Source organism: Saccopteryx bilineata, chromosome 1 (genome assembly GCF_036850765.1).
Source record: "Saccopteryx bilineata isolate mSacBil1 chromosome 1, mSacBil1_pri_phased_curated, whole genome shotgun sequence".
Lineage (NCBI taxonomy): Eukaryota > Metazoa > Chordata > Mammalia > Chiroptera > Emballonuridae > Saccopteryx > Saccopteryx bilineata.
Window position 1 is genome coordinate 145739134 of NC_089490.1, and position 18635 is coordinate 145757768.

The 18635-nt window shown below is 40.8% G+C and overlaps 1 protein-coding gene and 1 non-coding gene across 2 annotated transcripts in view; one reads left to right on the forward strand and one right to left on the reverse strand.

Annotated features, from left to right (window-relative positions):
- Nucleotides 1-18635, reverse strand: part of ADGRE3 (adhesion G protein-coupled receptor E3) — a 74721-nt gene that overhangs the window by 25068 nt on the left and 31018 nt on the right. Inside the window, exons 5-7 of the mRNA XM_066272283.1 lie at nucleotides 16344-16381; nucleotides 12921-13101; nucleotides 5057-5176 (exon numbers count right to left, since the gene is read on the reverse strand). Coding sequence (XP_066128380.1) covers nucleotides 5057-5176; nucleotides 12921-13101; nucleotides 16344-16381 — 339 coding nt within the window. The remainder of the gene's footprint in view (nucleotides 1-5056; nucleotides 5177-12920; nucleotides 13102-16343; nucleotides 16382-18635) is intronic.
- On the forward strand, nucleotides 13128-13285 carry LOC136321421 (U1 spliceosomal RNA). The gene has a single exon (XR_010728670.1). It is a non-coding gene; the product is annotated as a U1 spliceosomal RNA (small nuclear RNA).

An 18635-nucleotide genomic window follows, 5' to 3' on the forward strand; every position in this document is an offset into this window, starting at 1 on the left:
TATGGATTATATATAGCTGTAAAGCAGATCTAGAAATGAATAACACATACAGAAATTATGATCATCTATCTATCTATCTATCTATCTATCTATCTATCTATCTATCTATCTATCTACCTACCAACCAATCATCTATTATCTATCATTTATTATCTATCCATCTATCTATCTATCTATCTATCTATCTATCTATCTATCTATCTATCATCTATCTATCTATCATTATCATCATCTAGCTATCATCTAGCTAGCTATCTGACTATATTCATCCATTAATTCCTTTTTTTGTGTGTGTGGAATACCTACTACATTCCAAACACTAGTCCAGGGACAGTGGGGAACAAAATAAACTGAAATTTCTGCCCTTTTGACTCTTAAATCCTGGTGCAGGAGATGGACAAAAAGCACGAACAAATAAATAAAGGTACATATCAGAGAATGATCAGTCTGTGGAAAAATTAAGTGGGGCAAGTGGACAGAAAGAAACAGGTTATGGTATTTTAGACAGTTTTCTGGCAGCAGAGTGAAGAAAAGGAGGGCCGGGTGGATATGTGAGGGAAGACGCCCCAAGTGGAGGAAATAGCAGGGAAACTTCTGGGACCACGAATGTGCTTGGCTCATTCAGGAAGCAGTGAGGAGGGTAGTGGGGTGACAGGTAGATCCTGTGGGGCCTTATGGGCTTTGGTGGGGAGGACTTCTGTTTTTATTTTAAGTCAGTGAAAAGCCGTTGAAGGGATTTAGGTAAGAGATTGCTGCAATTTGGCATTCTTTAATAGGCATATATATATATTCATATCATATATTTATAATTTTATCATATATTTAGGAGATGCACATATCATTCAATAGTATATTGTTATGGGCTGAATTGTGTCCCCTGCATCTTCCTAAATTCATATGTCAAAGTCTTAATCTCAGTACTTCTGTAGGTGACTGTATTTGAAGATAGGGCCTTTAAAGAGTTGACTAAGTTAAAATGAGGCTGTTAGGGCGGCTCACCACCTAATCTGACTGGTGTCCTTATAAGAGGAGGAAATTAGGACACACAGAGAGATACACCAGGGCATACAGAGAAGAAACCATGTGAAGACATTCCGAGGAGACAGCCATTTGTAAGCCAAGGAAAGAGGCCTCAGAACCAGCCCTGCTGATACCTGCTGATCTTGAACTTCCAGCCTCCCAAACTGTGGCTGTGTTGGGTGTGTTCTGTGAGATGGTTAATGAAGGGGAGGGTGTGTCACATCTCCAGTGTGTGAGAGAGAGAGAGAGAGAGAGAAAGGGGGAAGGCGTGGTGTAGAGAAGCAGATGGTCGCTTCTCCTGTGTGCCTTGACCAGGAATCGAACCTGGGACTTCCATACCCTAAGCTCTACCACTGAGGCAAACGGCCAGGGCTACCCCTTCCAATCTTAAAGTTGTCACTATTTGGAGATAAATTGCAAATTCATTCTGGACAATCAGTATTTTTTAAAATTTATTTTAAAAATTTTTATTTATTTTTTCATTTTTAGAGAGAGAGAATAGAGAGAGAGAGAGAGAGAGAGAGAGAGAGAGAAAGAGAAAGCAAAAGAGGGGGGAGGAGCAGGAAGCATCAACTCCCATATGTGTCCCAACCAGGCAAACCCAGGGTTTTGAACCTACGACCTCAGCATTCGAGGTAGACACTTTATCCACTGCACCACCACAGGCCAGACTAGACTATCAGTTTTTAATTGAGGGTGACTCTACCTCTTCTGGGGACACCAGCCAATGTCTGGAGGCATTTTTGGTTGTCACAACTGTGGGGTTTTTTTTTGGCATCTAGTGGGTAAAGGCCAGGGATGCTGCTTAGCACACCATAGGGCTCCCACCCCAGAGAATGGCCTGGCCCCATAGTGCTGAGGTTGGGAATCTAGACAGAATCTGAAGGACAGAGAAAGCCCCTCAGTGAGCGTGTTGCATACCCACCAGTAGGTTCTTTTCTCTCATTAGTAATGTTAAGGCTTCAGCCTACAAAAGGATTTAATTTGATAAGCATTTGTTATTGTTCTCCAGCTACCGTGCCTACAGAGAAAGAATTCACGGTTCTGGCCATGAAAGGGATCACAATACAGTGGAGGAGACAGGGCCGTGTCAATCAACAGATACAACACATGATAGACGACAGGATAAGGTGGGTTAAAGATGCTGGGGAGGGAGGTGCACAGAGAAGGGAGGGCCTGAGTCTGGTGCTGTGATGGAAGTGAGCAGTCTTGGGAGGAATCACGAACGAGGTTAAAGTTGAGCTGTGTTAAAAGAAAAGTCAGAGTTCACCTCGTGGAGTGATGCCTGGCATTCCTGGCAGAGACAGCCAATGCAGATGCTCAGAGGTGAGACCACAGGGCCCATTAGGGGATGATAAATATGTAGTTTGCTGCGAGGTACATCTGTGTCAGGTGCTCATTACAGCACATGGGGTCAAACGGTGATGTCTGTAATTTATTTAAACAATTCCACATAGATAGTTGTTATGGGCTGAGCTGTGTCCTCCTGAATCTGTATGTTGAAATCCTAACCCGCAGCGCCCCATAATGTGACCAGGGAGCAGACTGGGCTGAAGATGTAATTTGTTTAGCCTGCACTGTGAAGTTTTGCACACTCTAACAAACTGTGAGGGACAGAGGAACCCGATGATAGTGCAAATGTGGAATTAGGTGGTTGGGGTGGCCTCCCCTTTTCCGCCTGGCCAAACAAAGGCAAATTCAGTTCTTTTCTTCTTGGGGGCAGGGAGAAAATGATAGGAAGTAATTGTCTCCTGAGACAGTCTCAGATCAGAATGGGATTTGTTGGCTATGTGTTATTATCTTCACCTTGGGATTGGAGTGAATAGTACCCGTGTTTACACGATTAAATTTTAAGGCCCCATTTATCATGCTATAGCAGTTGCAGCTATATGGCAATTATAGTAAATATATTCTTGCCAAATTAAAAATTGGAGTTTTCATGCAAACAACCCAATTTTTGGTTTCTCTTGAAAAAAATCAGAGTCTTGGCAGTTACAAAATAGTCACAAGGATGTAAAGTCCAGCATAGAGAATATAGTCAACAATACTGTAATAACTATGTATGGACAATGGATACTAGACTTACCGAGGGGATCAGTTTGTAAGTTACATATAAATGTCTAACCACTATGCTGTATACCTGAAACTAATATAATCTTGAATGTCAATTATAATAAAAAAATAAAAAGAAGTAAAAAGAAAAGTGATTAGACAACGTGAAACAAATAAAGCTGAAGTCATTTCTTCCCTCTTCCCAAACCCCCCTCAAAATCAGAAAGTCTGGTAACACTGGGACCATTAATAGAAACAATCTACTCCTTTGTATGCAGGTTTAGCAGACACTGTAGGCACCCTGATTTAATTTCCTTGGCACTCTTGGTTCCTTTATATGCTAATATATTCTACCGCAAGCAGCTGAGACTCTGCCTGGGAGCTTCCCCTGAATGAATGTGTTTAATCTGCACCCAGGGCAGACTGGAAGGGTCTGGAAATTAACTCCCCAGATGGGCCCTCAACCATTGATGAATCAGAGCAGGCAGATAAAAAGACCCAGCTCTCCTTGAGTGGGATGACTCAGTGAGATTAAACCCCAGTAACCACCAGCAGTACCCAGTTCACTAACATAACAATAGCTATATTGGCTGCTTTTTCTTTCCTCACTTCCTCTCTCCCCAATTGCGGTGGTTAATTTTATGTGTCAACGTGGCAAGGCCATGGTACCCAGATATCTGGTCAAAAACTAGTCTGGATGTGGTTGTGAAGGTATTTTTCAGAGAGATTAACATTTATTTATTTATTTTTTATTTCTTAAGTGAGAGGAGGGGAGATAGTGAGGCAGACTCCCACAGGTGCCCTAATGGGGATCCACCTGGCAACCCCCATTGGGGGCCATGCTCTAGTACTGAGCTATTTTTAGCACCTGAAGATGGTACGGTGGGACCAACCTAGCTATCCTCAGTGCCTGGGGCAACATGTGAAACAATCGAGCCACTGGCTGTGGGAGGGGAAGAGGGAGAGAAGGAGGAGAGGAGAGAATAGAAGTAGAGGGTTGCTTCTCCTGTGTGCCTTGACCAGGAATCGAACCTGGGAGGTACATATGCTGGGCCGATTCTCTATCCACTGTGCCACTGGCCAGGGCCTGGCATTTATTTATTTATTTATCTATTTATTTCCAATCACAGTGCCATTTCGTCGCTCTGCTATTGCCCACTATGAAACATGGAATGCCCACTAGTGGGCGGGAGGGACCAAGTTGACCAGCACTGCAAAAGTGGGCGGTTTTTATAAAAAGGTTCGCTATCACGGACTTAGCATAATATTCTCAAGGTCCATCCATGGATAAAGAAGATGTGGCACATATATACAATGGAATACTACTGAGCCATAAGAAAGGATGAAATACTGCCATTTGTGATAACATGATGGACCTTGAGATTAACATTTAAATAGTTAAACTTTGAGTAAAGCAGATTATCCTCCATCATGTGAGGGTCCTCATCAAATCAGTTGAAGGTCTTAAGTAAAAGACTGACCTCCCTTGAGGAAGAGGAAAGCCTGTCTCCAGACTATCTTTGGACTTGAGCTACAATATTGACTCCTCCCTGACTGTATTTTAGACTCGCCTGCCTCCACCATCGCATGAGCCAATTCCTTGAAACCTGTCTCTGTTCCTCTCCACACACACACTCTATTGGTTTGGTTTCTCTAACACACTTATTGCTACTTGGGATCACCTCTTAAATAAAGTCCTTACACTGGAACCCCTTACAATTGTTTTAGAAACTGCTTCTGGGTGAACCCAAACTGAGACACAAAGAAAACAGCTCCCGAACTGCAACGAGGTCTATTCTATGTTGAAGAATAGAAAACTACCACTTTGGGAAGATGTCTTTTATTTTTTTTAAAGGAAAAGACTCAAATGACACAATCTTAGGGTAACAAACCCATCAGGTAGGAACCTATTGGGGATGTTTCCTCATGACTCACGCAGTGATACTGCTGTGTGCCAGGGTTCTGAATGCAGCACCACACGTACCTGCTCTGTGTCCCTGGATGATGTCACTGCAGTGGATGTCCAGTACATTCATTTGGACGTTCAAGCTGAAGATTTTTCTTTTCTCAGAGCAATTGTCTGCAACAACTCGAGTTTCAACAGCTGGTAAAAAAAGTACCAGGCAAGCTTACCATTATTAAAAATTTTAAAAATGCGCACAGCAACACAAACAGGATACATTTACTGAATGCATAAGAGGTGTCAGACGCCGGGCTAAGAGACTTATACATTGTCAATTTATGACAGCCTCAGATAATCCCATGGGGACCATTATCCAGATGAGAAAACAAATTCCAGAAATTAGGAGTCCTCTCCAAGGTCTCCCGTCAAGATGGTGTCAAAGGTAAATGCAGTACTCGAATCTCCCCACAACCACATCAAAAATATAACTAAACTATAGAACAACCTGAAATCTAGCTGAATGAGAGTGCTACAACTAAGGATATAAAGAAGCCACATCCAAGACTGGTAGGAGGGGGTGGAGAGTGAAATGGGCTGATTCCAAAACCAAGTGTGGAAGATAAAGATTGGGAGGGATATCTTGGCTGCAGAGGAATACCCTGAGAAATGAGGGGTCCCAGAACCACAATAGGACCGCTAGCTCAGGGTTCCAATACTTGGAAGAGAAGTCCCCATAATTGCTGGTTATAAAAACCAGTGGGGGCCCTGGCCTGTTTGCTCAGTGGATAGAGCAATAGGCCCGGCATATGGATGTCCTGGGTTTGATTTCTGGTCAGGGCACATGTGAGAAGTGACCATCTGCTTCTCTTCTCCTCCCTCTCCCCCTTCTCTCCCTCTTCCTCTCCCACAGCCAGTGGCTTGATTGATTTAAGTGTGACCACAGGCACTGAGGATAGCTTGGTTGGTCAGAGTGTGTTAGTCTCAGGCTAAAAATAGCTCAGTACTTGAGCATCAGTACCAGATGGGGTTGCCAGGTGGATCCCAGTCAGGGCTCATGAGGGAGTGTGCCTCACTATCTCCTCTCTTCTCACCTAAAAAACCCCAAACCAATAACCAAGCAACAACAACAAAAAACCAGTGGGGATTGTGGCTGAGATAGACAGCTGCTTGAGTCCCAGGCAGTTCCTCTTAAAGGACCCATGCACAAACTTACTCAGACTAACTCCCTCTGAACTCCAGCACTGTGGTAGCAGCTTGAAAGGCACATGGGAAATACAATGAGGAACTGAGAGCAACAGCGGGAGGGGCAGCTTTCCCTGAGACAGAAGAGCTGGTAGAGCCATTGTTCCTTTTCTGAGCTCTTCCACTACAATACTGCAGGCAGGCACCACATCTGAGTCTCCAGCAGCCTAGCTCTCACTGTTCCCTCTGCCCTAGTGATTCCCTGAGACCCCACCCCACCAACTTATGGGCCCACTCAAGCTGTTTACAGTGACTTTTCTATACGAATGGCCTGTCTTGACTAATGCTTCAGATTTTCTTGAAATATTTCAAACAAGCAGCATCTAGCCTCAGTGTACTTCATTCCTCTTGCTAAGTGGCCCAAGGCCTGGCACTAGCAGCAGCTGGCCTTGGTTTGCAGCTTGGCTTTTCCTGGGCACCTCCAGGTCCAGCACAAGTAGCAGCCATCTGCAGATTGCTTTGTAGCTTAGACCGGATAGCCCTGGGAAGAACACAGGCAGTGGATGACCTCCTGGGAAGCCCCAGTGCCAGTGTACCTGGTGGATAGCTTCAGATGATGTCATATCACCATCCAATCACCTCCACAAGTGACACACTCAAAGGGAAGACTGAGTGGGCACCAGAGCCCCACTGAAGTAAGTCCCTGTACAGTTGATCTTCCATGGTGGTCATAGCCAGTACTTGTAGCCAATTTGCCTGGGGGTAAATCCCTTCCAAGAATGTGCCAGCATCAGTCAAGGCTCAATTATAACAGGAGTATGTAGACAGCCCACATTAAGTAGAAGGTGGGTGGGTGCACCTGGAGTGTCCTAGTGAGGTGAATGGGAAGGCTGTGCCACTGGTTTCTGCGGGACACCTAGTAAATTAGGCCACTTTACCAAGCCCAGGAGATGTGGAAGCTCTACCTAATACATAGAAACAAACACAGAGAGGCTGCCAAAATGGAGAGACAATGACACATGTCCTAAAAGTAACAACAGAACAAAACTCTAAACAAAATGAAGACAAGCAATTTACTAGATGTAGAATTCAAAACACTGTTTATAAAGATGCTCAATGAACTCAGGGGAAGAGTAGATGAACTTAGAACTTCAACAGCACAAAAAAGGACATAGAACCATAAAAAAGAACTGGTCAGAAATGAAGGATAAACTAACTGAAATGCAGAATAATTTACAGGGAACCAACAGTAGAGTAGATGAAGCTGAGAATCAAAACAGTGATTTGGAATACAAGGAAGCAAAACACACCCAATCAGAACAGCAAAAAGAAAAAAACAATCCAAAAAAATGAGGACAGTTTAAGGAACCTCTGGGACAACTTCAAGTGTACCAACATTCACATCATGGGGGTGCCAGAAAGAGAAGAGAGCAAGAAATTGAAAACCTACTTAAAAAAAATAACGATGGTATACTTCCTTGACCTGATGAAGGATATAGACATACAAGTCCATGAAGCACAGAGAGTCTCAAACAAGATGAACCCAAAGGAACCTATACCAAGACACATCATAATTAATATGCCAACAGTTAAAGACAAAGAGAGGATCTTAAAAATAGCAAGAAAAAAGCAGTAGGTACTTACAAGGGAGCTCACATGAGATTGTCAGCTGATTTCTCGACAGAAACTTTGCAGGCCAGAAGGGATTGGCAAGAAGTATTCAAATGATGAAAAGTAAGGATCTACAACCAAGATTGCTCTGCTCAGCAAAGCTAAAATTTAAAGAATCAAAGGACATACAAATAGCTTCCAAAATAAGAAAAAGTCAAAGGAGTTCATCACCACTAAACCAGTATTACATAAAATGTTAAAGGATCTTCTTTAAGAAGAAGAAAAAAATAAAAACCTTGAGAACATTATACTGAGTGAAATAAGTAAATCAGAAAAGCTAAAAACTGTATGATTTCACATATAGGTGGGACACAAAATTGAGACTCATGGACATAGATAAGAGTTCAGTGGTTACCGGGAGAGGAGGACGTGGGGGAGAAAGAGGGGGTTGGGAGAAGGGTATAAAGAGGGACAAATACAGTGTGTCCGTAAAGTCATGGTGCACTTTTGACGGGTCACAGGAAAGCAACTAAAGACGATAGAAATGTGAAATCTGCACCAAATAAAAGGAGAACTCTCCCAGTTTCATACCTATTCAGTGCAGTTCGATATGGGCTCACGCACAGATTTTTTAGGGCTCCTTAGGTAGCTATCCCATATAGCCTCTACAGGCTCATCTCTGACTGATGGCCTACCAGAACGGGGTTTCTCCACCAAACTGCCGGTTTCCTTCAACTGCTAATCCCACTGAGTAATGTTATTTCTATGTGGTGGTGCTTTGTTATAAACGCGCCGGTATTCACATTGCACTTTGGTCAAGGATTCGAATTTAGCAAGCCACAGAACACACTGAACTTTTCTCTGTACTGTCCACATCTCGACTGGCATGGCCGTGGGCTGCTCCACTGTATACACAATGTTATGTCATCATCTGTGCATGCACACGTGCTGCCACATCACCCTACAGAAACTGGGAGGGTTTTCCTTTTATGGAAAGGAAAAATGTGCAGATTTCACATTTCTATCATCTTTTGTTGCTTTCCTGTGACCGGTCAAAAGTGCACCTTGACTTTACGGACACACTGTAGAAGGTGACAAAAAATGATTTGACTTTGGGTGACGGGTATACAATATAATTGACTGTTCAAATGATATGGAAATGTTTATCTGAAATCTGTGTACTCTTGCTGATCAATGTCACTCTGTTAAATTTAATTTTTTTTTGTATTTTTCTGAAGCGAGGAGTGGGGAGGCAGAGAGACAGACTCCTGCATGTGCCTGATGGGGATTCACCCGCATGCCCACCAGGGGGTGATGCTCTGCCCATCTGGGGTGTTGCTCCGTTGCAACTGGAGCCCTTCTAGTGCCTGAGGTGGAGGCCATGGAGCCATCCTCAGTGCCCGGGCCAACTTTGCTCCAATGGAGCCTTGGCTGCGGGAGGGGAAGAGAGAGACAGAGAGGAAGGAGAGGGGGAAGGGTGGAGAAGCAGATGGGTGCTTCTCCTGTGTGCCCTGGCTGGGAATTGAACCTGGGACTTCCACACACTGGGCCAATGCTCTACCACTGAGCCAACCAGCCAGGGAAAATTTAATTTTCTAAATAAAAAAAATAATAAAAAATATGGGTAACAAAATCACAATAAATATGAATCTATCAACAATTGAATCTTAGAGACAAAATAAATGAAGAAGCAGAACAGTAACAGACTCACAGATACATTTTGATGCTTTCCAGATGGGAGAGGTTGGGGATTGGGTGAAGAAGGTGAAGGGATTAAGAAGTAGTAATAGAATAGTCATGGGGATGTAAACTACAGCATAGGGAATGTAGTCAGTAATGTTCACATATTATTGTATGGTGTCAGATGGGTGGGTACAAAATTTATCTGGATGATCACTTAGTATGTTATAGAATGTCTAATCACTGGGGTTACAGCTGAAACTAATATTATATTGTATGTCAACTGTAATTGAACAATAAAAAATAATTAAAAAAAGAAATTAGGTAAGACTCTAACTCCTGAAACCAAGTTCTTTAATAATATACTCTAGCACATCATTTCTAGAAATTTATTCTTAGAACCATCATGAATGAGAGGCCAATTAAACTACAAGGAAAGATGATGATAGCAGCACAGATGATGATAGTGAAAAATGGGAAAAGACCTAAGTGTTCAACAAGGAGGGATTGATTAAATGATTGATGGCTTAGCTCTATCATAGGGAACCATGCTTCCAATAAAGATAAAGTCACAGAAGAGTTGCAATGAAGAAACAAGCCCATAAAAATATTTAGCTTAAAAAGAAGACTGTACGAGTTGGAAATTGTTGAAGCTGGATGATGATGCAGCAGGATTTTTATGGTGTCTCCTTTTGTATAGGTGTAAAAAGTTGAAAAAGGCAAGTAACAAAATGGCATAACAAAGCAACAAAGAATGATACTGTTATAGGAATATGAAAATATACTATTTAAATAGAATTTTGTAATAACAGGTGAAAAACAGAATAATCTAAATTATAGTTACAAGTGGTCCCTCGTCTATCGCGGGGGTCAGGTTCCAGAACCGCCTGAGATAGGCAAAACTTTGCGAAGTAGCGACCTTATATTTATTTTATTATTTATATACATTTTAAGGCTTTATAAACCCTCCCCACACTCTTATAAACCTTTCCTACACTGTCATAAACAGTTCCTATGCTCTTACACACTTTCTACACTCTTACACCTATGTGATTTTAACAACATATAAAAATACCCATATACCGCAAAATCTCATGATATAGTGAAAAACCCACGATACAAAATTAGATATATACAATTTAAAAATCCATGATACAGTGAAATCACAAAAAGTGAACCGCGATATGGCGAGGGATGACTGTACAAACCCTGGTTCTAATGCACTATTATAATCTCATTTTATAGATAAGGAGACTGAAGGGCATTGAGGTGAGGACACTGGTTACTGGTTAAACAATTAGAACCTGGCCAAATCAGGAAAGTTGAGAGTTATTTATAATTTGGAAAATGATTTAGTCTAGAATGAAAATGTCCAGATTCCAGTTTGATGACTAGGCACTAGATATTATTTTATCTTTTTTTCCTTTTAAAATAACATCTCTATAGCATTTAAACTATTGATTAGGTTGTGTACCTATCACCCAAAGTCAGATCATTTTCTGTCACCATATATTTGTCACTTTTTATTCTGCTTCCTCCAATCCCCTCCCCCTGGCAACCTCTTCACTTTTATCTATGTTTGTGAGTCTCAGTGTCTCAGTTTTTAATTTTTTTAGGTGAGAGGAAGGAAGATAGTGAATCAGACTCCCACATGTGTCCCGACTGGGATCCACCTGGCAATCCCATCTGGGGCTGATGCTTGAGTACTGAACTATTTTTAGTCCTGAGGCTGATGTGTTCCAGTGGAGCTATCCTCAGTGCCTGGGGCCATGCTGGAACCAATTGAGCCACTGGCTGCAGGAGGGGAAGAGGGGAGAAGGGGGAGAAGAGAAGATAGAAGCAGATGGTCACTTCTTTTGTGTGCCCTGACTGGAAATTGATCCTGAGACGTCCACATGCCAGGTCAACACTCTATGCACTGAGCCACTGGCTAGGGCCAAATCTCAGTTTTATATCTCACTCATGAGTGAAATCATATAGTTCTTAGCTTTTTCTAATTTATTTATTTCACTTAGTACAATGTTCTCAAGGTCCATCCATGTTGCTGTAAATGGAAATATGTCATCATTTCTTATGGCTTAGTATTCCATTGTATATATGTACCATATCTTCTTTATCCAATTTTCTATCAAAGGACACTTTGGTTGTTTCCATGTCTTGGCCACTGTGAACAATGCTGCGATGAACATGTAGCCTCCTGATGACTTTTAGCAAGCCTCACCAACCGAGGCTGCATGTATCTTTACATACCAATGTTTCTGAGTTTTGGGGGTATATACCCAATAGAAGGATTGCTGGGTCATGTGGTAGTTCAATTCTTAATTTTTTGAGGAACCACCAAACTTTCTTCCATAATGGCTGTACCAGTTTACATTTCCACTAGCAGTGAATGAGGGTTCTTTTTTCTCCACAACCTCTCCAACACTTGTTATTACCTATCTTATTGATAATAGCCATTTAAAAACATTTTTCTTTTTATTGTTACATTTTGTTTAGAAAATTTAATGGGGTGACATTGATTAGTAAGAGTACATAGCTTCCAGGTAAACATCTCGATCGCATTTGAACTGTTGATTGCATTGTGTGCCCATTACCCAGTCAAATCATTTTCTGTCACCTCTGTACTCCCCTCCTCCCACCCACTTCCTCCTAGCCCTCTTCCCCTACTAGTCAATCTTTTTTTTTCTTTTTTCTTTTTTTTTTTTTTTTTTGTATTTCTCTGAAGCTGGAAACGGGGAGGCAGTCAGACAGACTCCCGCATGCGCCCGACCGGGATCCACCCGGCATGCCCACCAGGGGGGCGATTCTCTGTCCCTCCGGGGCATTGCTCTGTCGTGACCAGAGCCACTCTAGCGCCTGAGGCAGAGGCCAAGGAGCCATCCCCAGCGCCCAGGCCATCTTTTGCTCCAATGGAGCCTCGGCTGCGGGAGGGGAAGAGAGAGACAGAGAGGAAGGAGAGGGGGAGGGGTGGAGAAGCAGATGGGCACCTCTCCTGTGTGCCCTGGCCGGGAATTGAACCCGGGACTTCCGCATGCCAGGCCGACGCTCTACCACCGAGCCAACCAGTCAGGGCCACTAGTCAATCTTTTAAGCTCAAATCCCAGATTTAGGATTGGAAACCACTGACAACCTTTTTTTTTTTTTTTTTTTTTTTTTTTTTTTACAGCTCTATGGAGGTATAACTGTCCATTAAAATGTAAAATTTGATGAGTTTTATAGGTGTATACACCTGTCAAACCACCCCCACAATCAAAGTAGTGAGCATTTCCGTGATCCTCAAGTTTTTCCCCAATTTTTTCATGCCCCTTTTTCATCCTTCCACCCTCCCCTCCCTGTCACTATAGATCACTTTGCATTTTATATAAATGGACTAATGTATTTATTTTTCTAATTGCTTAATCTAGACCCCAGCTAGTAACCAGCACCCCACACCCTCCTGCCCCGTGGGTATCAGCCCTTATTGTCTCCTTACCCATGGTACTGTTTTGAATTTTCTGGATTTCTTGGTTTGGGGTTTTCAGGGCAGTTTCTAGAACATTTGATTCCATAGTCTGCAGAAGTGATGTGACATTGGATGCAACCTTTCTCTTCTCTCCCATTCTCCACAGCATGTTGCTGAGTAGTGACTCAAAATCCTCAACAATCTGTTGTAGCTTGAAAGATATAAATAATAATAATGAAACTTATCTGGGCAAGAGAGATACCATGATCAGGAAGGTGTTTTCTCAGGGCGAGGCGGTTTTCTCAGGGCATTGCTGACCCTGTGATTTCCCCAGATCTGGGAGACTAGTTTGCATAATTTGTAGAAGTGGGGGACTATGTTGGCATTCTCCCCTGATTAAGACATGTCACTTTAAGACATGTCTCATGCACTGTTGGTGGGATTGTAAATTGGTTCAGCGACTATGAAAAATAATATGGAGGTTTCTCAAAAAATTAAAAATAGAACTTCCGTATGACCCAGAAAATCTACTCTGGGTATTTATCTGAAGAAATCCCAAACACTAATTTGAAAAGACTTATGCACCTCTATGTTTATTGCAGTATTATTTTCAATAGCCAAGATGTGGAGGTAATCTAGGTGATCATCAATAGATGATTAGAGGATGTGGTACATATATACAATGAATATTACTTTCATATAAAAAAAGGAACCTTGTCATTTGTGATAACATGAATAAACCTAGAGGCTATTATGTTAAATGAAATGTTAGGAAAAGACAAATATAGCCTGACCTGGCGGTGGCGCAGTGAATAGAGTGTTGGACTGGGATGTGGAGGACCCAGGTTCGAGACCCCAAAGTTGCCAGCTTCAGCGTGGGCTCATCTGGCTTGAGCAAAAAGCTCACCAGCTTGGACCCAAGGTTGCTGGTTCGAGCAAGGGGTTACTCGGTCTGCTGAAGGCCCGTGGTCAAGGCACATATGAGAAAGCAATCAATGAACAACTAAGGTGTCACAATGGCAACGAAAAACTTATGATTGATGCTTCTCATCTTTCTCCATTCCTGTCTGTCTGTCCTATCTATCCCTCTCTCTGACTCTCTCTGTCCCTGTAAAAAATAAAAAAAGGAAAAGACAAATACCATATAATTTCACTTATATGTGGAATCTAAAAAACCAAATAAACAAACAAGATAGAAACAAACTCATAGATAAAGAAAACATTTTTATGGTTGCCAGATTTGAGGGGGATTAGAGGATGGCTGAAAAGGGAAAGGGATTATGATGTGCAATTTGCCAGTTATAAAAACAGTCACAGGGATGTAAAGTATAGCGTAGGAAACATAGTCAATAATATTATAATAACTATGTATGGTGTCAGATAGGTACTAAACTTATCAGGGCGATCACTAAGTTATATAAATGTCTAATCACTATGTTGTATACCTGAAACTAATGTATGACATAGTGTATGTCAACAATAACTGAAAAATTAAAAAAAAGACATGTGTCTAAGAAACGATTACATCCTTATTATCATATCATAGAGTGATCACGGACATGCATCCTTTCTTCACTCTCCTCTCTTTACCCTGCACTCCAGAGAACTTGTTCTGGACCACTTTCCTCCTCTCCCCTCAACATTGCAGGAACCCAGCTTTGACCATACAGTTGAGGACAAGATGCTAAGGGATGGTGAAGCAATAGCATGGAAAGAATGTGGGCACCCTTAATGGCCTCATGGAATGAAATCTTTTCATCAGTCTACACTGCTCACCTCTCAGAAACTAATAAAGATCTATCTTTTAAAAGCCACTGAAAGCCCTGGCTGGGTAGCTCAGTTGGTTAGAGCATTGTCTGACATATGGAGGTTGCAGGCTTAATCCCTGGTCAGAGCACATGCAAGAATCAACTAATGATGGCATGAATAAGTAGAGCAACAAATCAACATCTCTCTCTCTCTTCCCCTTTCTTTCTAAAAATCAATTAATAAAAAAAATTAAAAAGCCATTGAATATTTGAGCATCTTTGTTGTACCAGCTCAACATACTCTAATACAGTCTTATTTATCTCTTTAAATGGAATTTGTTGGGATGACACTGGGTAACATAATTATACAGGTTGTAGGTGCCCAATTCTACGACAGATCTCTGTATACCATATTGTGTGTTCACCTCCAAGTCAAGTCTTTGTCTATCACTGTTTATCTCCTCCATACTTTGTCCACTTCTCCACCCCCTGGCAATCACCACACTGTTGTCTATGTTCATAAGGCTTTTTCTTTTTTCTTTTGTCCACTTTTACTCAATACCTCCATCCCTTCATCCAGCGACCCCCCTCACAACTGTCAGCCTACTGTCATAGAGAGGTATGAGTCTGTCTTTATTATGCTTGTTGGTTTATTTTGTTCATTAGATTCCGCATATGAGTGAAATCATATGATACTTGTCTTTCTCTGACTGGTTTCATGCCCATTAGTAGTTAAGTGGATAAAAAAGCCATGATACATTTACACAATGAAATACTATGCAGCCATAAAAAGAAGGAAATTCTAAAACAGTCTTGTCTAGTCTGTCTTTCTTAGTCTGGGATAGATCTTATGTTTAGGGTGCAGTATACACACACAGGCTCTATCTATCTATCTATCTATCTATCTATCTATCTATCTATCATCTATCTATCTATCTATCTATCTATCAGTTTATCTCTATAGTGAGGTATATAGGGATATATATATAGTGATAAACATAATGATATACAGTTGACCCTTGAACAACATTTTTTGAACTGCATGGGCTCACTTATATGTGAATTTTTTTCAATAAATACTATATTTTCAATTCCTTATGATTTTCTTTTTTTTTCTTATGATTTTCTTAATAACATTTTCTTTTCTTTAGCTTACTTTATGAAAATACAGCATATGATACATATACAAAAATACATGTTAATTGACTATTTATGTTATCAGTTAGGCTTCTGGCCAACTGTAGGCTATTAGGAGCTAAGTTTTTGGGGAGTCAAAAGTTATATGTAAATTTCGACTGCATGAGGGGTCAGTGCCCCTATGCTGTTCAAGGGTCAACTACAATATATGTATATATCATAGTTATATATAATACAAATTATCTAACATAATATTATGCTGTGACTAATATACATTATATTATAGTTAACATACATTATATATTAAATATATAGCATATATACTATATATACTACATATGCTATATATACATATATTAATATATTAAAATATATAGCATATATATACTATATATATGCTATATATACATATATACTATATACACATATATATGCTATATGATGTATCAATATATGATATATAATATGTAGTACACATATAATATATAGTATCCACTGCCATTTGCTAATTTTGGGCTTTGTAAATATTTGATACTTGGCTAGGTTCCAGGACTCAGCTTCCACTCACCTCATTACTGGCTTTGGTTGTGTTTGAGGAGGTGATCTCTGCAAAAGACATTGTGGGAAGTTACTGCTGGAACTGAGAGTGAAAGGGTGAAGAGGTGGGCAGGTAAGATGGGTGACTTGAATCTAGAACATCTGAAATCAAATTCATTATGTTCATTGACAAGCTTCTTTGCTGTTTGGGGGGATCAGAGTGCAAGTTTCTTGTTATGGTGTAAAGTAGTGTTTTTCTATAGGAGGTGATTTTGTCCCAGGGGACAATGGCAATTGCTGGAGACATTTTTGGTGGTTACAATTTGGGGCAGGGATGCTACTGGCATCTGGTGGGTGAAGGCCTGGGGTGCTGTTCAACACACTACAATGTACAGGATGGCTCCTGACCAAAAAGTGTTATTGGACCTCAAAGCCAATATTGTTGTGATAAAGATACCCTGGCATAGAGAAAGCAGAAAAGTTTAATTTGACCTTGACTAGACATTATAATTGAAATGGCCAAAGAAGCAGAAAATTAGACACCTCAGGTTTTTAAATTCAGCCTGGCTGGGAATTAGAAAGGAATCAAGAGTGTCCATTTTCAGTTATCACTGTTAATGGGACCTGGTGTACTATTTATTGTGCTTTGTGAGGATACCCAGCTCTGTTTTAAAAAGATGAGGAAAGGCTAGCAAGTGTTTACATATCTGTTAAATCAAACTGAGGTTAAATTTACACCTAGTCTGTATCTTAGTTTTCAGTTGAGTCTATTTTCTAATAAAGGGCAGAGAGTTTTCATGTAATACTGAAGGTTTTGTTTTAACAGTGAAAGAACTTGTACTATCCTTCAGCCATATAAAAGAATAAAATCCTGTCATTTGCTAAAACGTAGATGGACCTAGAGGGTATTAGGCTAAGTGACATAAATCAGACAGAGAAAGACAAATACTGTATGATCTCACTTATATGTAGAGTCTAAAAAAAGAAAATAAACAGATAAAATAGAAACAAACTCATAGATATAGAAAACAAACTAATGGTTGTCAAGTGGAAAGGGAGTTGGGGATTGGGTAAAAAAGGTAAAGGAATTAAGAAGTACTAATTGGGCGCTGGCTGATTGGCTCAGTGGTAGAGTGTCGACCTGGCGTACAGAAGTCCCAGGTTCGATTTCCAGTCAGTATACACAGGAGAAGTGACCATCTGTTTCTCCACTCCCCCTCATCTCTTTCTCTCCCACAGCCATGGCTTGAATGATTTGAGCAAGTTGGCCCTGGGCACTAAGGATGGCCTCATAACCTCACCTCAGGTGCTAAAATAGCTTGGTTGTTGAGCAACAAAACAGCAGCCTCAGATGGGCAGAGCATCACTTGGTAGGGGCTTGCTCGGTGGATCCCGGTTGGGGTACATGCAGGAGTCTGTCTCTGCTTCCCTGCCTCTCATTAATAATAATAATAATAATAATAATAATAATAATAATAGAAGTGCTGATTGGCAGTTACAAAATAGTCACAGTGATGTAAAATACAGCATAGGGAATATAGTCAATAATATCATATAATAATTATGTAGAATCCAGCTTGGTACTAGAATTATCAGGGAATTACTTTGTAAGTTATACAGATATCTGACCACTATGCTGTACACCTGAAACTAATATAATATGTCAACCGTAATTGAAAAATAAATTTAAAAAAGAGTGCCAGAACTTTGACTTACAACTCTGAGTTCACAACGTATCTGTTTTTGGAAACTATATTCATTGTAAAAGATATGCTTTTGGCTGAATGCTGCATACTTTTTCATGGGTGCTTTCTTGGACCTACCAACCTTGGTGGTAACTAATACCAGGTGGACTCAGTCCATATAAAAGAACTGTGAAGAGCTCTTAGAATTAGAAAAATAAACAAAGGCATTTCTCTTCCTTGTGAAATAAGGTGAGTTTAACATAACATCAGAACTCAGAGTTTTTAGTCTGCTTGTACACTCACTTTGGATTCAATCTTATTTCTTTCATTCATTCATTCATTCATTCACTCATTCATTCAACAAATACTTATTGATTGTCTGAGCTACCAGTAGACTTAGGGAACAGCAACACTTTCCTATTCATCCCATGTTCTTTTCTCTCATCTTCCCACTTGGACCCAGTCTCACATTTGGAACTCATGCAGTCTAAGACCCTGGTGTGGACTCCTGTAGGGAATCACTCATTTAACCTTGAACCCTCTATGACTTGGATTGAGGAACTATAGTTACTGTAAAAGCCGTGAGTGAATGTCTCTTGGATGCAAACACCAAGAGAGTGTGAGTGGGTGACCTTTGT